This window comes from Callorhinus ursinus, unplaced genomic scaffold, assembly GCF_003265705.2.
Source record: "Callorhinus ursinus isolate GAN/ISIS: 27379988/994484 unplaced genomic scaffold, GSC_fseal_2.0 scaffold7, whole genome shotgun sequence".
Lineage (NCBI taxonomy): Eukaryota > Metazoa > Chordata > Mammalia > Carnivora > Otariidae > Callorhinus > Callorhinus ursinus.
The window spans coordinates 55,940,240-55,964,648 of record NW_027397069.1 but is presented as its reverse complement, the minus strand read 5'-3'; the positions used below and the strand labels follow the sequence as shown (position 1 = coordinate 55,964,648).

Below are 24,409 nucleotides of genomic sequence, written 5' to 3'. Positions count from 1 at the left end.
TCTGCTTCTCTGACCATCTCAGGAAGCAAGTAGAGGCTAGGAAGTGCCCAGACCTCCCCTGATCCCCTGCCCCCCCTGCAGGAATTGTTCTTAGATAGCATAGCGTGAGAGACCTGGAAACCCCTTGCTGTGAATTCCAGATCCAGCCAGAGCATCACAGGGCCCTTCAAGGATCCAGCCAGGGATTGTGTTGATGGTGAATTCCGCAGGTCTCCCGTGAGCCTGGGCATTCCAGACCTTGTCCCAGCCCGAGACCTACCAGAGTCATCACACCAATGTACATAAGAGAAAGTTCTCTCACAGATGCGCTCCCCTACCAGCATCAAGGAATGCCCTGTCTCCTGTGTCAGTGATGACAACCCATAAGCAGTCTCACCCTGGAGGAGATCTCTCGTTTCTTTGCTGCTCCAGAGACTGTGGGATGTGGTATAGAAATCACTGAATTTAGGGCGCCTGGGTGGCTCAGTCGTTAAGCATCTGCCTTCAGCTCAGGTCATGATCTCAGGGTCCTGGGATCGAGCCCTGCCTTGGGCTCCCTGCTCCGCAGGAAGACTGCTTCTCCCTCTCCCTCTGCCTGCCGCTCCCCCTGCTTGTGCGCTCCCTCTCTCTGTCAAATAAATAAATAAAATCTAAAAAAAAAAAAAAAAAGAAATCGCCAAATTTAGAGTTAGAGCCTCTGCCTCTAGTTTGGGTCAATTCACAAAGATGACTCAATTTCTAAAAGGGGACACCTCACCTGTAATAAAGGGGATGTGATGATAAGATTAGCTAGCTTACAAGGTTTTGGCAAGTGCCGAGCAAAATAATTGATGATTTTGATTAATGAGTACTTAATGATTAATGAGCGTTTCAGGAACTATAAAATATTCTTTAAAAAAGACTCCTGCCTCTATAAAGCAAACAGTCACATTCTGTCTATTGCAACAGTGCAGACAGCGGCGGCAGCCCCAGCAAAGGACAAATCTACCCCCAGGTATTTATCAAGCACCTACTTTGTGTCTGGCACAGAAAATGTGTAGAATGAGGTCACTGCCCCTCAGAATTATCACATGGTTGGGAAGAAAATAAAATGTAACCCTTAGGAAGAGTCCTCAGGGTGACGTGGGATATTCAGAGAGATCTTTATGGAGGATGCGATGTGCAAAGTGCACCCCACAGGGAAACGGGGATGGGGAGACGATGAGAGAGAAAGGGGAAGTCATTGCAAGCATTTGGCATCATCAAGGTAAGTTTGTCAGTACTGTTTCTTAGTTGCGGTATTAGTTCTTTCTCAGAGATTGCTTTTTATTTCACTTCAAGGCCACTGGATTTAAAGATGTCTAGCGCTGGTAGGGGAGACTGCAGAGGGCCAGACACCGCCCTGCCCAGAGCGAAGCTCCTTCCGGGTGCCAGAGTCAGCCAGCATAGGGATTCGACAGCTTCCCATCCCCTTCTGGACCGTAGAGGAATTTCCGCCATGGGGGCCACAGAAAAGCCTGGGGTAGGGTTAGGGGAAACCCGCGCTCGGATGCCAGGGCTGTACTGCTTCCTCACGGTGGCACAGCGCCAGAGATGTTACAGGCATTTCACTGCCCAGGAAAGTGAAACCTTTGGGGGCTGCTCAGTAACGTGTCACGCAGGCAGGATTTGAACTCTTTGGAGATCAAGGAAGACCACCGGAATGAGAAAGAACACTTTGCCGGTGCTCTTATTTTGGGCCTATGCTTTGGGTTCCACAGGTGTGTCCATGGAAGCCATTCTGAAGCTCTTTGGAGAATACTTCTTTAAATTCTGCAAGATGTCTGGCTACGACAGGATGTTACGGACACTGGGAGGAAACCTCACGGAGTTTATTGAAAACCTGGATGCCCTCCACAGTTACCTCGTACTATCTTACCAGGTAAGGCTCTCTGAGGCAGGTCTGGGTGGCCCTAAGGGGAAGCAAACGCCTGAGGCAGTTCTGGGTCATTGCCCGCCCCCCGCCGGAGGGGTGCAGGTGCAGGGGCGGGCAGAAGCCTTGGTGCGCGGTGTCAGGAGTTCTCTGAGGGAAGGACTGGACAATGAACGCCTGTTGGCCACTTTTATAAGCTGGCCGGCAGCTGTCAAAGAAGGACAAGCAGAAGAGGTCGGCTTTGTGACAGAGGGCGGCCTATTCCGATAGTCGCTGGTGTGGCTTTGGAATGAAATCTGGAAGATTGATCACGGCGGGAACAAAGGCAGGGAAACAATCAGGTTTCAGCGGATTTGCAAAATCGCTCCTCAGGTTTCCTGGCCTGGATGGAGCTGATAAATAGCTTCTGCAGCCAGATTCATCTTTTCCTGTATCAGAAGGAAGGATGGGACAGGGCCAAGAGCCAGAGTTGGAAACCATCCCGTGCTGAGTAACCCACGGGGTGACTGCCCGAGGGGTTAAGAAACTCATTTCCCTATTGGGATATATCCTCCTCGAGTTCTTTCCTTGGTTTTCTTGCTTGTAGGCATCACTGGAAATTCAAATGCCTAGACTTCCTTTTCTTTTTTAGAAAAGAAAATGCTTCATTAAAAAGGCAAAATGGCATTTACACATTTTTTGATAATAGCTTATTTTATATAAAATTGTTTATATTTATTTTTAGGACTCTTTGTAGTTTGCCAAGCTCTTTCTTCCCTATTTTTATATTGAATGCTCATAACCACCCTTGAGGGGCTGTCATGAGGATAGAATGGGAATGTACAAATGCTAAATTGCCTCCTCAACCATAAGGCACCCTTATGCGTGTTTAATGGGAAAATAAGTATTTTCTCGGTTTTTCACAAAGGAATAAGAAGCTTGGAAACCTTAACTGACTTCAAGTAGGATGAGTAGGTGGGTCTGTCCTGTCGTTATCATGTGAACTACTCAAGGACAGAGGGAACAGGAGCTCTGGCTATGGGGTCAGATGGGCCTATCAGTGCTCTCCGACCAGCTTACTAGCTGGGTGGTGCCCTCTCTGGACCTCGAGTTTTTCACTTATTCATTTAATAAGTATGTATTGAGCATCTACTCGGTGCCAAGCCCTTTTTGTAGGCATTGGGCAAACACAGAGACCAAAAGGAATAAATAGGAAAAAAAATCCTATCTCATATTATTGTGTGAATTATGAGAGATCACATGTGGAAGTCCCCAGCATCGTGGTCAGTCTAGAAAAGGCATTTCATAAATAATAAAAACTTCCTTCTTTTCCCTCTTCTCTCTGTTCAGTATGGCCAGTTTAAAAATGACAATAATTTATATGGCAACTTCCTTTAAAATTTCTTAGCTAAAGCATGGCAATTAGGATACAAAGAAATACAGTTGGGCCCCTTCAATAATCTCCCATAAGATTTTTTATTTTTTTTAAAGTTTTTTATATTTTCTTTTTTTTTAAGATTTTATTTATTTATTTGACAGGGAGAGGCACAGTAAGACAGGAAACACAAATAGGGGGAGTGGGAGAGGGAGAAGCAGGCTTCCCACCTAGCAGGAGCCCGATGCGGGGCTTGATCCCAGGACCCTGGGATCACAACCTGAGCCGAAGGCAGATGCTTAATGACTGAGCCACCCAGGCGCCCCTCCCATGAGATTTTTTAATATAGCATCTTTCAACTGAAAATTTGGCTAATACTTCAAGTCACAGTTCTGGAGGATGTTAATGTTCTCCCATTCATTCATTAAACCAAAAAAATATTATGCTCCTGATACTCGCCATATTACTGCCTCTCTAATTACTGAATAAGGGTGGATAGGATTGAGGGTCTGAAGTCCCAGCCCATTGTTTGTACACCCAACTCCTACTACCTTTCCCCTGGGGTAGTCATCTGTCATTCCTTCACATGCCAAAACCAATGCTAAAGGATAGAACTTCTCACAGGCACCTGGGTGGCTCAGTCAGTTAAGTGTCTTATTCTTGATTTCGGCTCAGGTCATGATCTCAGGGTCATGAGATCGAGCCCTGCATCAGGCTCTGTGCTCAGCGGGGCATCTGCTTGAGATTCTCTCTCTCCCTCTGCTTGTGGCCTTCCCCATTCGTGTGCTCTCTCTCTCTCTCAAAATAAGTAAATAAAATCTTAAAAAAAAAAAAGAATAGAACTTCTCAGGGTGTAAGTGAGGATATTTTGCACATGATGAGGTGAATAAAATACATGCATGTTATAATATGCAAGTTGTAATAAAATGCATGCAGTGATACCTGATAGCTAGCTATAGAGCTTTATACTGGGCAGAATATTATAGATTATCTCTCTAGGCAAAAGTAAAATAAGATAATGCTGACTTTTCTTTCTGGCTGCCCCCAGTCATCTGTCAATGCCTTAAGGCATACACTTCTGATTATCCCTGTGCCTTTAATCTTGTTTTTTAGCTAACTTTCACTGGCTGCTAATTATGAGGTAGATGTTGGGCTAAGTAATTTATAAACATTGAATTGTCCTCCTTACACCCCTAATATTAGGTTTTCTTCTTTTTTCTCATGATATAGATGAGAAAACAGGTCCAGAAAGGTCAAATAATCACCCCAAGTTGCCAGGTTGTGGTGGCTGAGCCAGGACGCAACCCCACATAAGCCTGTCTCCCAAAGACCATGCTCTGGTCTGCTTCCCATTATTTTCCCTTTGCCCTGATTCTCTACTTTCATAAAACCCTATTTTAATCAAGAAATAAAAGTATAATCTTACTATTCAGAGAGTTGGATAGACTGACTAGAAGAATTAAAAACACAGACTTTGAGAAGTGTCTCTGGGAAGTGGCTTAAGCTGGGGGTGAGGAGTGAGGGTGGAGGTGGTAGCAAGAGGGTGTGAATTTTTCATTTTACCCTTCTGGACTCTGTTTTTTTTTTTTTTTTTTCACTATGTAGGGCTTGGGTATAATTTTTTTAAATAACTTTTAATTTCCTGTCTTATTATATGCTTTTTATATGTGCTGCCTCAAATTCTCTTAAGATTTAATCAAGAGGTAAACATGCATATATACAAACATATTTTCTCTATGTATATGCTTTTAGATTTTATATATATATATATATATATTTTTTTTTTTTTTTTAAAGAAACTCATTTTAACTGGAAACCCTCCCACCATAGAAAAAAGCAAAGATCTTGGTAGGAACCCACCTCACTAAATCTCTTCCCTCACTTAGACCACAGGCTGTAAGCCTGGGTGCTGAACTGCCTACTAATGAATGTGGAAGGGGGAGGTTGTTTCTCTCAGGAATTCCCCCAGGCAAAGTCTTCATCCTTATTTCTTGACATACATCTACCATGAGATGGCACATACTTGAATGTCAATTGTTCCCAGAGAAAGATGATCTCTTCCGATGTATCTTGATTTTCCAAACGTGCAACGTTACATTGCAGACGGCATTTTACTTCCATGATGAGAAATGAACTCTTCTCCAAATTGCTCTGAGCTCCTGATCTTTCTGAGGGTGAAGATGCCCATGGTCACTTGATCACAGGCCAAGCAGCTGGCCCCATCTTGGAGTGTGGTTAGAAGCAGCACACATGGTAGGAAGGCTCACTGGGGTCCAAACCTTGTTTTACCCTTACTTTAGCCTTGACTCCACTGAGCCTGTTTCTTCCTCTTTAAAAGGAATATCTATATTCCTTTTAAATCCACCATGGTGGATTTTATGTGATTGGAAAGGGGTTGGAGAAACAGTTTTCTACGCTGTAATGGGTAAGTACTGTTGTTGCACAAAGCCTCGAAGGCATAATTTAAACAACTTGTGTTCACTGGGAGCAACATGTCATGTTTTTTGATTAGGAGATGAACGCACCATCGTTCCGCGTGGAGAAAGGAGCAGATGGGAAAATGCTTCTCCACTACTACTCTGATAGGAGTGGTCTGTGCCACATCGTACCAGGTATGAGAATATCTTAACCGGTACCACAGTTATGAGGTCTCTGGAGTAAGGACGGTCTCCCCACAAATTCTCCAGGATGGTTAATAGCCAGCCCAGCTCTTCCATAATCTGATTCTTTGCCATCTTGATCATTACTCTCAAAGTCTTTGGGCCATTAAAGTAAGTTCCCAAAGTGCCAAAAGAAGGAATAATTTCCATTTTTATTTTAACATTTTAAACTACATGAGTATTGGGCACCTGGGTGGCTCAGTCGTTAAGCATCTGCCTTCGGCTCAGGTCATGATCCCAGGGTCCTGGGGTTGAGTCCCGCATCGGGCTCCCTGCTCCGCGGAGAGCCTGCTTCTCCCTCTCCCATTCCCCCTGCTTGGGTTCCCTCTCTCGCCGTGTCTCTCTCTGTCAAATAAATAAATAAAACTTTAAAAAAAAAACTACATGAGTATTTACATAGTTATGATAATTCTGCATATATTATTTTGTATCAACCTTTCTTTGTGTATTCAGCATTATGGAGAAAGCATCCTTCCATGCTTTCACATGGTCTTTGAAACCCATTTTCAATGGCTGAGTGATATTCCATATTGTAATTAACTAGTCCCCTATTGTGGAATTTTTAGTCGATACTACTCTTTTGCTATTGCTGTGGTGAACATCTTCATGCATGATTTTCCCATGCTTATATTATAACCCTAGGATAGATTTCCAGAGCACCTCTTTTTAAAACCTGATCCTTAATGCTTTTACAACTAAATTTTGTTTACAATATTTCTAGAATTTGCTTAGTGAGTTAATTGCCTTCCTGAAATAAACAAACAAATGAATAGATGCTGAACTAGAAATTAGAGTGGCAGGGCTATATTTGGTATCCATACATATATAACTTAAACCTCTACCCAGAAGTTATTTTATTTTTAATTTTATTAATCTATCATCTATTGCCTGCCTTGATGCAGGGCCTGGGCTTAGTGAACTCTGGGATATTCATCTGAAGTCATATAACTTGATTATAAGTTTTGCTGACAAAACTGCCTCTTGCCATCCCTTACCATAAGGTGTCCTTCTGTTATAGGTATCATTGAGGCTGTGGCCAAAGACTTCTTTGACACTGATGTGACCATGGATATCCTCGACATGAGTAAGGAAGAGGAGAGGACAGGAAAGAAGGAGCATGTTGTGTTTCTGGTTGTGCAGAAGCCTCACAGACAGATGAGAAGGGCAAAACCTAACAGGTTACAAGACAATCAGGACATCCAGAGAAACCAAGAGGTACTGGGTTTGCTATGTCTCCAGAAAGCACAGATCCTCCTAGTGGAGCTACCAGTCTCAAAACAATCTATGCAAAGAACAGAACCAAATGGACCTTCTGATAGTGGATTGAAGGCAGAGTTTCTCAATCTCAACACTATTGACATTTTGGGCCAGATAATCCCTTGTTATGATGGGCTATGTTGTGCATGTTTAGCAGCATTCCTAGTTTACCCAGTAGATGCAAGTGACACCCTGCTCCCTGACTCCTTAGTTGTGGGAATTAAAAATGTCTCCAGGGATCATCAAGTGTCTCTGGGGTAGGGACAAAATCATTCCTGGTTGAGAACCGCTGGGTTAAGAAAACTTGGATAAACATTGGGAAGTTTTCAGGGATGAACTTTAGCCTGGAACATTTTCACCTCGAAAAACACCAATATGAAGCCCAGACATTTGGATTTGGTGGCTTATTTTGCAATCCTTCTAAAATAAATTGACCTTTCATGTCCTTAGCGCCCACTTCTATAGCTGGGGCCAGTTATGAGTCTGGAGTCAACTCCTGATCCTGTGATTGGCTGCCTCAATTGCAACTTGTGCAGTGAATGTTATCTTCTTAGGTCCTACATATATTAGGTACATAGCTCTCTGTGTCCACACAGCTTATACACATATCCAGATAATTCTGTGATTCCTGGAACACACAGTATTTATATCTTAGAGCATTCAAAGCCCCCCTCAGAGTCTGTTCACTACGGAATCTTCAACCACAAAAAGAGAAGATGTTCACGTGTAAACTTTCTGCCAGCGCTATCTTGAGATTTGTAAAAAATCCTTGCGGCCTTTGGCAGAGAAACAACATGAGGATTAACTAGATAAAAATCTCAGGGATAACAAAGTCTTGCTAAAATTGACCTTGCAAGGCCTTGCTACTCCTCTGGTCCCAATTACAGCAAATGGGGCTTGTGCCTCTCCGGTCACATGACCAGTCACATGACCAGACACATGTGCTTCTCTCCCTGCCATCTACAGGCCCCAGAAGCGGCTTTCCTTAGGATGAAAGAGAAATATTTGAGTGTCTCTGTTTGTCCTGTGAAGAAATCGCACTGGGAAATTGTGAGAAGTATAGTCATGTTTGGAAAAGGTGAGTGGGCTGTTCTCCCGACCTTGGCTCTCAGAGCAGAATAGTTGCTTGGTGCACACAAATGGGCAAAGTCTTCTATGATTATGATGTCACTGATCTCTGCAGAGCTTGGCTTTGGCAGGCATGATTTTTAACTTTAAAACATCAGACTCTAACTTGCCTTCCTTCGCCCCTTTTATTTGTGCTGGGTGACACAGAGACAGTCTCCCCAGTAATCGGGAAAAGCCACTGGAGAGAGGATGGGCATCAGTCCCAGTTGGTCACTGTGTTGAAAGGAAGGAGGATGAGCACCGACATTCTCAAGAACAATGAATTTTCTATAGCTTCTCGGGCCTTCTGGACTGGGATGCATTTCTGGCCTAGAAGTCTGCACTTAATAACCATGGTGTCCAGTAGTGCAAAGGACACTGGATCAGGAGCCAAGAAAGCAGATTTCTGGCTCTGTCCCTGAGTTGCTGTATGGCCCTGAACAAGGTCCTCCATCTTCCTCGTGAAAAATGAAGGCATCAGGCTCTGAAGGTGCCCTTGTTGACACCGAGCTTGTCTCATGATCAGCACTAATGACTGAGCCAGAAGGAGAGCCCCGCCCCACTGGGAGCCCTGAGCTAGAGCCCTCCCCATCATGCCCCATGGGTCATGGTGACAATGCATCTGGGAGGAGGTCTGCAGGGCTCAAAAGGCTGCATTTTGAGTCCCTCAAGCCATGGCAAGTGAGTCAAACACGCAATTGACATCCTTTGTCTGGGAGATTTTCATATCAAAAAGGCTCCATTTCGAATCTCTACCCCCTGCCAAATAGGGCTGTTGGTTAAATTTTCATGTGCCACCCAAAACTGTCAGTCTAAAAAGCTCCATGGCAAATGTCCCTGACGCTGGGCCGGGCACACACGCTCTGCTCTGCTGGCTCATTGTCTGGCTGTCACCGTTTCAATGCCGGCTCTGTTTTCATGGCGAGACATACTCAATTGGCCCAGAAACTCTTCAGCAGCAGGCAGAAACTTGGCAGGGGGTGGGGGGGTTGCTTCTCAACCCAGGAGCAAGTTTTCTGTTTGTTTTAATTTGGGAGAATTGCTGTGGCCATCTGGAGATGCTGAGGGAGCCTGTGATGGAGAATGGGGACTGCTCTTTGCCCATGAAACATTTAAGACACTATCCTGAGCTCTGCTCTGTGCCAGGTTGGTGGTGTGAGCTGCTTATGAACAGGACTCTCTTTTCCTACATCCAGGGCATCTTGTGAACACCTTTGTGCCAGTTTATCCTGAGCGGCTCTGGATTGAACAGAAGACGTTCTGCAGTGCTTTTCCTTTCCACATTGTGTTTGATGAATCAGTAAGAGGCCCTTTCCCTCTGTAGCTTGGATTAAGGTTAAGCTGGGAAGGGAATATGTCATATAGTCTTTCATGGCTGGTGGGGACCTTCAAGTCCCTGAGGAGTCCCTAGGGTTTGGGAGACTAGGATTTAGTCTGGCATGACTATTGACTTCTTTTTCATTTTGGCATCCTCCAGAAACCAGAATGCAGGCTCTTCTCCATATGTAGGGGTCAAGAGCAGCACCAAGGGGTCTAGACTAGTGAGTGCACAGGGAAGGTTTGTCATTAGAGAAAAAGGAAGTGACACCAAAGCTCATGCCGCCAAGAGACGAAAGAACACAGTCAATAATGACAGGGTGAGATTTTAGATGTGACTCCTTGCCGTCCTTGTGGCCACTGTGGACGTCTCAATCCCACCAAGCTTCTCTTTCTGCATCTTTAAAGCAGGGGAGAGGTCTGTGCCAACTCATGCCACTGTTTTGTGGGAGTTGTGAGGATGACCATTAATGGAAAATATTTGGTTGTTATCAATTTCCTTGGATAAAGTTCTGTCAATCGAATCGATTATGAGCTCACTTGAAGGGCAATTAGGCAAAATAAATTTGGTCAAAAATATTAGTTAAAATGGCTTCAGGTAATTGTGATTTTCTCTGATATTTATTTGAATGCAGAGACATGTTTGAAAAATCACCTGCCAGTTGATTGCTGGATAAGGGTTCTATGAAATTTACTCATTTGAAGGTCAACTCTGCTTGCAAAGAATTGTTCTAACTGAGGAAATCAAACACTCCTATAAGAAACAACCAGGGAATTATAAAGCAATGTGCTCTGGTATTTCCCTAGTGTCATGAGGATATTATTATCGCTACCATTAATGTTTTAAATTCTGATGCCTCTTAAAACTCCTTTTTCTTTTTAAGTTTTGGGCGTAGAATAACAAGAACAGAAATTTAATGGTAGTTATTCTATAATGTTAAGTTGATTTCTGTAACCTAACAGACAGCCTATGGTTAGTGATGTTGTTTTCTGGGGCAACTTGTGTAGACATTGGACATTTTATATACAGGATACTCATTTTGCTTCTTCCTTCCGAGTGTTCCCTGGAGATAGCAGGGAAAGATGTCTCCTCATGTCTGTGATGGACTCCTTCACCCAGGCCTGGGTGTCAGATCTAAGCTAGAGAATTTGCTAGTTTCTTTATTAATGAATTCTAAGGGGAGGGAAGAAGGAGAGAGTCAAAGAGAGAGACAGAAAGAGACAGAGACAGAGAAATCCCACAGAGTTAGGGAAGGACCGATAGCACCATTGAGACTTTAAACTCTGTTTCTTGTTAGTCAGAGATATGCTTTTGAGCACCCCATACTATCCTTTACTCTTTCAGAGATTAGCTGCTGATTTGATTTTTTTTTTAATTTTAATATTTATTATTTCTATGGTGTCTTTTCCATCACTGACCCTTTCTCCCCCTTAGTGAGTCACAGAGCATGCAGAGTGGTATTGCCAAGGGAAAGGGTATGGTGCAGTTTGCTCTCTGTTTCCCTGTCTTACATCTGTCCTCTGTGGACAGCTGAGGGTCAAGCAAGCTGGAGTGCATATTCAGAAGTATGTCCCGGGACTCCAAACCCAGAAGATTCAATTAGACGAGTGTTTCTCCATCATTCATCCCCAAGTTACCTTCAACGTTTTCAGCATCTGCAAGTTTATCAACAGCCAATTTGTCCTGAAGGCACGAAGAGAAAGGAGGCCCGAGGCAAGGAAAAGTCAGCCTGCGCTCAGACTCCGAGGTAAGGAGCTCACCCCTCCCCCATCGCTCTCCGCCATTTGGGCCATTGCTCAGAAAGGGATCCGGCAGAGTTTTCCAGTTTTCTCAAAAAAAGTGGATAGAAAGCGGGAGGCTGCCACTGGAGAGTTGGTGAGAAGCTTTAAAGCCCCGAGTGCACCCAAGTGGTGGTGCGGGGGTGGTCACTGAGGAACAGATTCAGGAGAGAATTAAGGCAGAAGTTGGCAACTGAATGGATTGAATGTCGGGGTTGCAAAAAGAGAAAGAATACTGAGGCGAATGATTAGCTTGCTTGCTTGGGTAACTGGGTGATAAGGGTGTAATTAGCTGAGAAAAATATACGCTGTGAACTCCTTGGGGGCAGGGACTTGGCCGGTTTGAGTTCCTGCTGTCTCCTCAGTGCCCAGAATAGTGTTCCCTGCTCATAGCCTGGGTTAGGTACACGCGCGAGGAAATAAACAGATTGGCAGAGGGGACTGAAGGTGAGTTTAGTTGCAGACAACCATGTGTAAATATTGACGAGTAATTAAAAAACATCACTGTTGATGGGAGTATAAATTGTCGCAATCATTTTAGAGGGCATTTTAGCAATATGCATCCAAAATGTTAAAAATGAGCACATTCTTTGTCTCAGTAATTCCCTGTCTAAGATTATATCCTAAACAAAATAGCCATGATCATACAAAATGACTTACCTTAAACTTGGCCATTGCCATGTTGTTTATAGACTGATAAAAGGGAAATAATATAAGCCATGCTAGCTAGTTGCTTAAATAAAATAGGGTATAATCAATGTAGGCAGCAAAAAGGTATGATCATATCCATATTTATGCTACTTATATAAATTTTAAATGAAAAATTCAGATTACAAAAAGAAGATGGCAGATAACCCCAGTTTTTAGTAATCACCTGAGTGGTGTGATTATGGATGACTTTTATTATTTTCTTCAACTTTTTTCTTTCTCTGCCATGCATGTGTACTTTTATAATAAAATAATAAACATATCTATTTTTAAGGAACTATGTACCTTGAGTCCAGGAAGCAGGGTTTCTCTGGAAATTCAGATTCATTGTCAGCATGATGTAGGGTGCTGCTGTGGGATACTAAGAGAGAACACTCAGACAGAACGCTGGGGAACACCAGCACTGAAGGAATGAGCAAAAAAAACCCTAGAGGAAAAATGGAAAGAAGTCAAGGGAATCTCAGAGACAAAGCAGTGTCAGGGAAGTCTCCGGAAGTGTGGTTTCAGGGAGGGGGTTTCTGCATTACACCACCCAACAGCAAGAGGGTTCAGGAAGGGGGAGAGACAGACTCGTGTTGGAGTAGGTGTCTTGGAAGTAGGGACGGGGCCACCTCCGAGTAAAAAACGGTGCTGTGAGACAGGGAAGATGAGTAAGTGGAGACAGGAAGTCTAGATTAAGCTCTCAAGAAATGTGGCTGAAAGGGAAGGAGTAAGACTGTGCAGGGGATTCAAGGGCATACAGTGTGGGTGACGAGCTGGTGACGTCACTCACCTGTTAGTGACGTGCTATGTTGTCGCATTTCTCTCCATGATGGGAAGGCCAGATGATCTGGATGGAGTCCATGCGCTGCATGTTATACATGTGCTCCCCGAAGCTCCGCAGTCTGCAGGAGCTGGAGGAGTGTAAAATGCACCTCTCTGACATCGCCCCCCATGATACCACCAGGGATCTCATCCTCCTGAACCAGCAGCGACTGGCTGAGATTGAGCTATCCAACCAGCTGGAGAGGAAGAAGGAGGAGCTGCGGGTCCTCTCCAAGCACTTGGCCATAGAAAAGGAGAAAACAGAGACCCTGCTTTATGCCATGCTGCCCAAACATGTGGCCAACCAGCTGAAGGAGGGCAAAAAGGTTGCCGCAGGTAGAGCATTCCCTTCTCTTCATGGGGACCTCTGAGCAAGAAGAGGCAGTGCTCCTCAGCGGTTAGGGCACAGGCTCTGAAACAGGACAGATCTAGCTTTGAATTCTGGCTCCATCACTTGTCAGCGACATGACCTTGGGCTGGTTACATAAGCTGTGTGTCCTCAGTTTTCTTCTCCCAATATTAGTAATAATAGAAAGAATACAACTGCGAAATATGGATTAAATAAAAATTCCTGTCAGCTTATATCACGTTCTCTAAGACCTGGAAGTGTGGCCTGAGACTGGCCTCTGTCGGGGACCACGAATAGAGTTCTTTCCTCGAACCGGAAATAACACACCCGCACTTGACCTAAATCATGGGGTGCCTCTAAGGACCATTCTGGGAGGAAGGATGCTGTGTTTACTCTGAATTCACTTTCCATTTGTCACTGGTGTGTGTTCACCCCCAGACACAAGTGGCAAAGCCAATCAATGCCAGAGTGCTGTCAGGTCTTGAGGACCCAAAGGAGTTCATACTCTTGTGGGTTTGACAGATATGTACAGGATATGTTCATGGGGGATGGGGTAGCCAAAGGAAGGGAAACTCGTGTGCATTAAGGAGCCATGATTGTGCCAGGATCTGGATTAGACATTTTCCTATAGGCCATTTCATTTAATTTTCTGAACATTTCAATGAGGGGAGGTGTTATTATCCCAAACAGCTGAGTGAATTTACATTCACCCCAGTTTATGAGTAAACGAGCTGAAAATCAATCAGAAGTCCCTCTAACTCCAGAATTCATACTTTGTCCGTAACAAAGGTGTGGAAACACAGATGCTAGGGAAGTTAATAAGTAGAAGTCGGAGAGAAAGATACAGGGTCAGGGGCTATAAGGCTTTACATAAAGTCTATGGCACTTGAGTTAAACCTTGAGACTCTATTTGAGCAAACAAACAAACAAACGAACATACAAAAGAACCCAAGAAGAGCGGAGAGGCATTGCAGGAGAATGGGATTGCAGGAGCGAAGGTGAGGCAGCATGAAGAAGGTGGTTAACCACAGATGGTATGAAATATAATTAAGGTCGTCTGGGGGCGAGAGGTAAAGAAGGGAAGAGGGTTAAATACTGAAGCTTGGGGAACACCTGTTATTTAAGAAGGAAGAAAAGCCAGTGGAATATATAAAACAAGATCAGAAAGGTAGGGAGAATACGAAGAGAGAACGGTAGGCCAGAAGCCAAAGGGAAGAGAAAGTTACATGAATAGGAGATTATTACCAGAGGTGTAAATAACACAGAAAGTACCCAGCTCTGTTCAAGGAGTCATACATTCAGTCATCCACAAATATTTACTGAGCATCTACTATGTGCCAGGCCCTGCTCTAGGTGCTGGGGGTATAGCAGAGACCAGAAAAGTCTCTCATCTCATGGAGTTTATAGTCCAGTGGGGGAAGACAGGCAATAAGCAAATAAACAATCCCATATAAAATAGGCCATGTAAGGCATATGGGCTTGGGGACAGCAATGAGGCTAAAAGGGTAGAGTCGAGGGACTCTTATTTTAGAGAGAGTGGGAAAGGAAGTTCTCACTGAGGTGGTTACATGTGAGATGTGAGACAGAGCTCCTTGGATATTTGAGAAATGAGGGGTCAGGCAGAGGAAGCAGCAGGTGCAAAGGCCCTATGCAGGAGGGAGTTGAGAACCCCAAGGAGGTCAGTGTGGCTGGAGTGGAGTAAGTCAGAGAGAACGCCGAGGCATGGGGTCAGAGAGGTGGCGGGGACAGAGGGGGCCCCTTATTGGCCACGGTAAGCATTTTCTGTTTTAGTCTCAGTGTGATGGAAGTCGATGGATGTGAGGCAGAGGAGTTGGGGGTCTGACTTAAACAGATCATCTAGCTGCTATATGGAAATTCTCAGGACTGGAAGCAGCCTGATGCATTAGGAGGATGTGCTGAGGATATGGCGGCTTTCTCACCATACTTGGATAGCGGAACTCACCACGTCATGGTGACCAGTCTCTATCAGCCCTGCCCCTGGGTCTCTGCCTCAGCCTACCTGCCAAGGGCTTCTCTGTCAGCCAGTGCCCACCCAGCCCATTTCTGTCCTGCCATGCCTCTCATCACACCTTACAGGGTGTTCGATTACGCTTATGTCTCCTCCACTGGACTGGGAGCTCATGGGCCGAGGTGCTGTCCGCTTCTTGTTGGGTGATTCTCCCCGCATGATGACTGGCTCATAGCGGGCCCTCGGGGAAGGTCTGCTGGCTGAATGGCATCCGGCTCCTTCTCCCCAGGGCACAGTCAGATTTGGTTCCCAAGGGGCACCTGAATCTAGAATTCATAGGATTATTATTCCATATCTTTGGCTATCACTGACACTTGGTTTATGTTGCAGGAGAATTTAAAACTTGCACGATTCTTTTCAGTGATGTGGTGACATTCACTAACATCTGTGCTGCCTGCCAACCTATCCAAATAGTGAAGATGCTGAATTCAATGTACTCCAAGTTTGACAGATTAACCAGTGTCCACGAGGTCTACAAAGTAAGTGCTTGCGAATCGTGGGGTGTGTGCCATGGTGCGCTCACGCAAGAGCTCAGCCTCCCTGATCTTCGCTGGTCTGCAGTTTGGTGTGGATGGGAGTGGGGTGAGCAGGGAGACCCAAAAGGGAATTGGAGCTATTTTAGGAATTTTAGTTTTTTTAGAAATCCTTTTATAATACTCAGTGCTAAAATGCCTTTGAAGGGCACCCTGTTTTCCCGGGGAATAATTCTACCCCTTGAATTCAGCAAAAAGTCTAATCTAAATAATGTATGTCTAATATATACCATCATACACTAACCCAGGGGCTTTGTCTTCTCTGGAACTTGTTTCTGCCAGAAGCAGAAAGGCCTTTGGGCTCTCTCATGGTTGTTTGTGGAATCACTTTTCTTCTTCCCCCTTCCCTCATGCTCCTCATCCTCCTGGCAAATAACCACCAGCTTTAATATGGTCCTTCTGTCAATACACGGAAAATGACAAAAGTATTTAGTCATATGTTTAATGCATTAAGGAGACCCTCTGAATGTCCCTTTCCCCTTACAGGTGGAAACAATAGGAGATGCTTACATGGTGGTGGGGGGCGTACCGGTGCCTATTGGAAGCCATGCTCAAAGAGTGGCTAACTTTGCCTTGGGGATGAGAATTTCTGCAAAAGAAGTCATGAATCCTATTACTGGAGAACCCATCCAGGTAGAGAGAAATTGAGTACTTTGCTGAATACCAAGCATCTCACGCACACAAAAGTAGAATTCTGCTTATTAGTCTGTTCAGATGGTTACTGGGTATGTTATAGTGATTAAAATGGGTAATTTTGGGGCGCCTGGGTGGCTCAGTTGGTTAAACGACTGCCTTCAGCTCTGGTCATGATCCCGGAGTCCTGGGATCGAGTCCCACATCAGGCTCCCAGCTCAGCGGGGAGCCTGCTTCTCCCTCTGACCCTCTCCCCTCTCGTGCTGTTTCTCTCTCTCTCTTGCTCTCTAATAAATAAATGAATAAAATCTTAAAAAAAATAAAATAAAATGGGTAATTTCTCCCAACTCTTGTCTTCTCTTGCACATGTTCTAAGTAATCAAGATAATAGTAAGGATATCATCATCCCAACTTTTCTTAAATTTCAGAGGAGGCTTTGGAGCTTGGGATTTTCATGGGATTTACTGCAAGCCTCTTTGCCCATAGTGCTGAGCACGTATCTCCATTTACTCTGCAGGGCTCAACCCATTTTGATAGCTGGCTTTTTTATAATTCTGGCTTTTTTAAATTTTTTAATTTATTTATTCATGAGAGACAGAGGGAGAGAGAGAGAGAGAGGGAGAAAGAGAGAGAGAGAAGCAGAGGGAGAAGCAGGCTCCCAAGGAGCAGGCAGCCACCCAGGCGCCCTATAATTCTGGCTTTTTAATTTGGGCATTCAATCCAACAAGTGGTTCAGGTTTATTTAATAGCCAACCCCTTCCCACCCCAAGGGAAACTGTGTATTTGACATGCCTTCTCAAAGGTTCAGGGATCAGGCTTAGGGGGGAAACTGCCCTCAGCAGTAGGCTAGACACCAGGGTGCCATGAGATATTTAGAATAGCTTTCCTCCCACCACGTGGCCCTGAGTGAGACATCTGCTCACCTCTCTCACAGGAACCTACTCTTCCAAGCATGGAAGTTTGTTCACACTATAAAAGATGGAGAATTCTGGAGATGAAAAGTAGGTGTCCTCTTCTGTCTGCTCAGCAGATCCTAGCTGCCCTGAGATGTCTTTGAGCAGTGTTTCTGTGGTTTAAAATTTAATCCCTTCTCTGTTTCTGGCAGGCAGCTCTTCAAGATAAACTACCCAGCCAATTCAAAATAAATAAAGACAACTTTAAGATGGAATACGATTTTTCTAAATTACAACCCCTATGGAGGAGATTCTGAAGATGCATTCCACTCCCCCTCATGATGAGTGTGGCACTGAGAAATGCTGCAGGTTCTGGTTATTGTGCCCACTGTAGCCTTCTGAGCAAAAGCTGCTTTTAGGTAGTTACAGGAAGAACACATCCACAATACTCGGCCTATCAAAAACACAGAGATACATCTGTTGAAAAAAAGGCCCAATGAAAAATCAAGATGGGAGAGGAGGAGGGAATGAGATAAGAAGGTCAGATAAGAGATCGTGTTTCAGTTAAAGGGCTGTAATATAAGCCACTGAGAAAAAAATAATTGCAAATTACCGTTGTGTAACTGGTGTGTGTGTATAGGGTTGTGTGCGTGTGCGTGTGTGTGTGTGTAAGAAGCATAGCTGCAGATGACGGTAATGTTACACCAGTAAGAACGAAATCAAACAGTGAATTCCTGGACACTCTCACGGTGGATTTACCAAGAAGAAAACAGGAAAAGATGTTACCAAGTTTAAGGTAAGAATAGGGACATGGTTAGGAGCATCATTAACTATCCACCAGAAACAAATACCCTGTGGGTTTATTTAAGGAAGTAGGGAAAAGGACTTGAAACATTTCTCTCTCAAGAATTGAGATAAGATAGTACTCTTGGAGATCTTCTATTATTTCATTCACATAGCCTTCAATCTACAGGTACTGAGGTCCTACTATGCACGAGGGAGTGTTACTTGGTAGTTGACAGGCTCCTTTTCCTATAGGAACAGGCAAATTCATCTTTGGTAAAAAGAAAGAAGAAAGTTGTTACCCCTGCAGAGAGGGATGGAACTTCACCGGACAGGGGCACAAGATAATTTTGTGAGGTCATGAAAGTAGGCTGTATTTTATTTTGGATGGCAGCTACAGGGCTATATGCTCTTGTCAAAACTCATGGAGCTAACTACTTAAGATCTGTCTTTTTATTTTATGTAAATTGTACCTCGATTTAAAAAGAAAAGCAAGAGTATTCGATGGTCCCATTTCAGTGACGTTCTCTCTGTGCAGATCAGAGTTGGCATCCATACGGGACCAGTCCTAGCAGGTGTGGTGGGAGACAAGATGCCCCGGTACTGCTTGTTTGGTGACACTGTGAACACAGCTTCTAGGATGGAAAGTCACGGGCTTCCTGACAAAGTGCACCTCAGTCCCACTGCCTACAGGTAGCCAACCAAGTATTCATTCCTTCCTTTGACTTCCCCTACTTCCAGAATGCACAGAGTGCCTAGCTGCCATGGGATGGGGGTTACGAAGGAGACCTGTGGTTCTTCTTCCATGCCACCCAGGCTTACAGAAGACATTGTGTCGGACAGTAAATACCATTGAACCTCTACTATAAGACAGCTTCGCTCCCAAGGAGCTTATGATCTAAAGCAGGGACTGGCAAAGTACAATCATAGGCCAAATCCAGCCTGCTGCTTGTTTTGTAAATAAAGTTTTATTAGAACACAGTCACGCTTTTTAATTTCCTCGTTATCTATGGCTGCTTTCGTGTCACAACCCCAGAGTTGAGTAGCTGTGGTGGAGGCTGTATGGCCTGCAAAGCTGAAATTATTTACTACCTGGTCTTTTACCAAAAAAAAAAAAAAAAAAATGTGCTTAACCCTGGTCTAGTAGAAAAAGAAAAAAATACTCGACAAAGAATTATTTTGAAAGCGTGATAAGTACAATGATAAAGATAAGCATAAAACAAGTATTATTTTAGAACTTACCAGAGGCCAGCCGCATTCTGTTCTAAGTTCTTTTACATATGTAAGTTCATTTGCTCTTGCAGCAGCTCTATGAAAATGTACTATTATTATTCTTATCTACAGATGAGAAAAAAAAGTCAGGCACCAAAAGGTTAATAACGTGTCCCAGGTCCCAAGTAGGCTAGGAAGGAAAAGAGCCCAGATACAACCCCGGGGGTCAGGCTCTGAGGCCCGGCTTTGACCACTGGACTCTCGTGCCTGAGGTAATTTGAGCATGTGTCTTGGGAGCCTAGGCGAGGGCGCCGAACCCAGTAAAGAAATCCTTTGTGGGGGAGGAGGTTCCTGAGCTGAATTTTGAACAAGGAGTTCAGAGTAGGAGTTTAGCCAAAGCTGAGGTTTGGGGAGTGAAAAACCAGCAGTACAAGCACAGATTGAGAGTAGGAACAGGGAACTACGAAAAATTTAGCTTGCTGGAGTGGAAGACATGAAGCAGAAAGCAGTGGGAGCCGTGTGTTCCCCGTCAAAGAGCAAGGGTGCTCGCTGTAGGTGAAGAAGAGCCCCAGGGAATGTGAGACTGGAGACAATGGTGGGGTCAGGGTCCTATTTGACGCTGACTCTCCAGACCATGCAAGGGCAGATTCAAGCATCAGGAAATGGGAAAGAGAAGGCCCGTGAGGTATTGGGTTTGAACCGGAGCACTGGTGGTGGGAGTTCAGGAGAAAGTAAAATCAGCTGAGCTTGGTAATTGCTAGAAATGGAGAATGAGAAAGAGGGAAGAGCCTTGAATGTCTCCCAGACCTCCATGCCGGGTGACAGGGACCTGAATCTCACCACCAGAGATAGGACAGCTTCTAGTTCACAGAGGCAGATGATGAATTCAGGCTGGGAAGTGCTGAATTCAAAGGAACTCTGGAGCATCTGAGGTAGAAGTGCCATTACATGGCTGGGTGAAAGTTGGAGTCAAGGTGTTGGCTGGGGATCCCGACTTGGAGAAGGCAACATATAGGTGGCAATTCAGCCATGAGATTGAGGACATCACCTGGGGAAGGATGCCGTGGGAGAAGAATAGTGCAAAGAGCAAACATTTAAGTGGTAGGTGGATGAAGACGAGCCCATGTTAAGAGGCAGGAGAAAAAAGAAGGAACAGGCAGAGTTCAAGCACCCCTTTGGGTATTTCTAGGGAGGAGGAATTGAACAAAAATATCAAAATAGTAACAAGGACAGAAACATATGCACCAGAAGTTTTAGGGACACTATCAGACGCGGCTGTGGTGGAATGGTGGGGATAGACAATGGCCTATGAGTTTAAGGATTAAAGGGAGAGAATGTATGGGATTAAAGCAGGAGATAATAAAGTGGGAAGGTTTTTGCTTCTGTTTAGGATGGAAGAGACCTTAGCAGGCTTTGGGTTGCGGGGAGGACGCAAATGGTGGGAACTGAAGAGAAGGGGCGAGGTGGCTGATGGGGCCAGCCCTTGAGGAGGCGGGAAGGGAGCATAGATCGATCAGGTGCCCCTGCACAAGACATCCTCTGAGTCACCTCATCCTCAGGAGACTGGGGAAAAAGGGAAGCGTGGTCGGGGGGGTGAGAAGCCGTGGGGTCTTGCCTATAAATGGTTACACTTTTATAGAAGAATCACAAAGGTCACAAAGTAGGAGGCACAGCCAGCAACTTGAGAGTGAGGAGGGCAGGTGCCAAGTGGGGGAACTAGAGGAAACCAGTGAAGGTCTGAAATCTCCACGGAACTGGCCAAGGACCAGGGAAGGTCGGTGAATGCCAAGAGCTGGCTGAGGCACCTGACCATGAACTGGAAACATGGCTGGTCTGCATTGTTCTGTGGTTTCTCTCCAACACCTGGCAGCCGCCAGTAAATAAATGAACAAGCAAACATTTCACAGTTATCCCATAGCTCTGTCTCTTTTCATGGTCCCCTCCCCATACTCTTCTCTTTGGTTCCTTGGCAGCCAGGGGCCATGGAGAAAGCCTGGGGAGTGAGAATGAGCATGACCACATGGGGTAATGGGGTGCTTGGGGAGGATGGAAAGGAGTGCTGATTTCCAAGGAGCCTCCTGTTTCAGAACCGCATGGGGCTGGTGCACACACGGGCAGAGAGGACATGGTGGCTGCAGCGTGCGGGCTGTGGGTATGAGCAGTGTGTTGGAGGGAGGGAAGGAGGGGTAGGGTCACAGGATCTTGGTGGGTCCCCTATGCTCTCACTCTGCCTCTGGCACCCTGTTCGGCGTGTCTGAGCTTCATACTCCTCTCCTTGCCCCACTTAGCAGGACTGGCTAATGTCCTGGGGTCACCCTCCCCCCGAAAAATCCTCTGTGTGCCCTGGGACCCAGACTCCTCCTGAATCACCCTCTCCATTGTAGCCAACTCTCAAGTTGCAGACCTGTGATCTTTGATATCTGGTGCATTTTTCCCCCCTCTGTGCAGCGCTCTGGAAAATCAAGGCTTTGAAATAATTGAGAGGGGTGAAATCGAAGTGAAAGGTAAAGGGAAAATGACCACGTACTTCCTGATCCGGAACCTGCATGCCTCAGAGGACGAGATCATGGGCAGACCTCAAAGCCTGCGTGATCGCAAGGGTGAGCATAAAGGAAAAGCCACATCTCAGTGCTGGGATATTTTTTCCACTAACAACCTTGGATTTGTTTCGTGTGGCCCTTAGTTATGCAGGGTCAGCAAGGGTATCATCCGGTTGCACCCCCTTCCATTTGGTCGAAGCTCCCAAGGATCAGAGCAACCAGGATGAACACTTGCATCCTGGATAGTCTGATGTTCCTTGAGCTGGGCTGGTGGGCCCAGCCTAAAGAGGCCGTCATGCATTCATTTTCAAGGTTCTTTCCTGTCCCAGAAAAGGCCTTTTCCCATCAGCCTCTCCTGTAGCTGGGGGACGATTTTAGAATCTCTCCCTGCTCCTCAGCCTCAGAACCGGCTTTCCTTGCAACCTTCCTCATTTTCTTCTGGCTTCGGAAACTGGGAAGAAGGACAAGATCTGTGACTCACCCAGCTCCAGGAATGACAGGAGAGTGGGTTTTCAGTTAAAACAACCCAGTGCAAAGCCAGCCCAGGGATCACCATTTGGCTCATGTGCTCACACACAGCGGCAGCTGGAGTCCAACGAGGAGGTCTCCGTCAGCCGCCCTCCGCCCCACGCGGCCAGGACCCTTAACAGCTGCCTTGGTTGACGCGGGGCGCTGCTGACCCGGAGAGGAGACCCAGAAGCAGGAGGCAAACCTTCCTGAACCCCCAAAGCAAACTGGAGGAGGAAATGGATTCATTTTGACAGGAGCTAATCTTTAGCTGCTCCGGATGCCTGCAAAGGAAAATCTCGAAATCCAGAGATTTCTCATTGCTAATATGTGCAGGATGTCTCTTTAGGACACATAAATTATGGTTAGTTTTTTAAAAAGTGAGGCTATACCAGTAAAAAGATAGGTATTAGAAGAACTTTTAGAATTGTTTTCATAGTGTTTTCGGCACGTTAGTATCCCTGTAAGCTGCGATGGGTTTAGGCCACATTTTAGTGCTGAAGACACTGAGATAGAAAGACATAAATTAAACATTAGAAATAACTTTGGCTAATAAACACCAGAAACCACCCTTAACAGAGTTTTTGGCTTCTGAATTTCTAGGCTCAGGGTGCCTTGCCCACGACATCACCTTCTCCCTCCCCCCAAGGGAGAATTGCTAGAAAGGGATAAGCAATTTCTTTGTTGTCAGAACTAGACAAAAGTAAACCCGGAGAGGTGTTTTGCAACCTGATTGTGGGCGATTGGAGACAGCCCGAGGCTTTAACACCAGGACCGGGCAGAATTCTGCTCAGAAGGTGCACCTAGCTCAAACTGGATTTCACTTTCTCCCGTTCCCCCTGCAGGGGTTCTCAAATGGGAAAGTTTGACAAACAGGATTCTAGAACATGGTGTGGGTCAATAGACTCTAACCCACTTTTCTGAGCTGGAAAAACAAAACAAAACAAAAATAACTGAGAGGAGAGTATGAGTAAGCTTGTCTCAGTTAAAGATCTCAGTATGGACCCTGAGAAAGAGGAGAAAGGGTATGAAAGAGGGGGAGGGGTAGCCCCTTCTGGACCCTAACCAGCTTTTCTGTGCAAGCTGGGAAAAGGCCTACTTTGGGTAGGTAGCCCTCCAGGTATGGCTTATGGTAAAGGAAAGTCACCCGCTCCTCTGGGCTGATGTCAGCCCCCCAGCCTGAACTTCGTGGCCAGGACTCTCTGTGCAGAGAAAGGGCACAACCCTGTGTGCAGAACCCACAAAGATCTCTCGGCGTCTTTTCTTTCCATGCTTCCCTCTCCCTTTTCCCCATCAGCCAAGGATCTCCTGCCATAAGCCTCAGCTGTCTGGCCCTGGGGAAGGGAATGTCTGTCCCTCCCATCCCCGCTGCGGTGCAGTGCTGGAGATGGCCCCAAGAACATGACCCCATGAACTTCCAGGGACTGAGGGACTTTGTCCCACGCAGCAAGACGGAGTCTCTCAAAGCCAGTGATGGAGGAGGGGGATACAGAAACACTAATATGCACGCTAATGTTTTTCCCAAATTGGCCTGTTTCCTCAGATGATCTTCCATAGGAGACACACGCTGGCTTTTTTGGGTGATTTGGGGGAGGTGTGGGAGGAAGACCAAGAAAATGAATGTGAGCAGATTGGACTGCAGCCAACACTAAACCATGGGTAGACGGCAGTGGGGCAGGGTGCGGGGCCCTCAGCAGTGACCCTCCTGTGCCCTCCTCAGCCCTAGCTCCTCTCCCACCTGGCACGAGAGGACACCCAGGGGGTGACAGGAGCAAGAAGGGACAGCAGCCCGGAGAGCTCTTCCTCAAACCATTCTCCTTTCTCCCCTTTGTTTTCAAAAGCAGTTGCATTTGCTCCTTCATCTCCTTTTTTCATTTTTTTAAATAATTTCTTTTAATTTTTTATTGTTATGTTAATCACCATATATTACATCATTAGTTTTTGATGCAGTGTTCCATGATTCATTGTTTGTTCATAACACCCAGTGCTCCATGCAGAACGTGCCCTCCTCAATACCCATCACCAGGCTAACCCATCCCCTACCCCCCTACCCTCTAGAACCCTCAGTTTGTTT

General features: G+C 45.5%; 1 protein-coding gene across 1 annotated transcript in view; it reads left to right on the top strand.

Annotated features, from left to right (window-relative positions):
- The window catches only part of LOC112826373 (guanylate cyclase soluble subunit beta-2-like), a 71,726-nt gene that overhangs the window by 27,298 nt on the left and 20,019 nt on the right, over positions 1–24,409 (top strand). Inside the window, exons 4-14 of the mRNA XM_073894313.1 lie at positions 1,719–1,879; positions 5,737–5,836; positions 6,903–7,099; positions 8,108–8,219; positions 9,445–9,548; positions 11,097–11,313; positions 12,872–13,192; positions 15,565–15,713; positions 16,254–16,400; positions 18,615–18,769; positions 21,737–21,888. Coding sequence (XP_073750414.1) covers positions 1,719–1,879; positions 5,737–5,836; positions 6,903–7,099; positions 8,108–8,219; positions 9,445–9,548; positions 11,097–11,313; positions 12,872–13,192; positions 15,565–15,713; positions 16,254–16,400; positions 18,615–18,769; positions 21,737–21,888 — 1,815 coding nt within the window. The remainder of the gene's footprint in view (positions 1–1,718; positions 1,880–5,736; positions 5,837–6,902; positions 7,100–8,107; positions 8,220–9,444; positions 9,549–11,096; positions 11,314–12,871; positions 13,193–15,564; positions 15,714–16,253; positions 16,401–18,614; positions 18,770–21,736; positions 21,889–24,409) is intronic.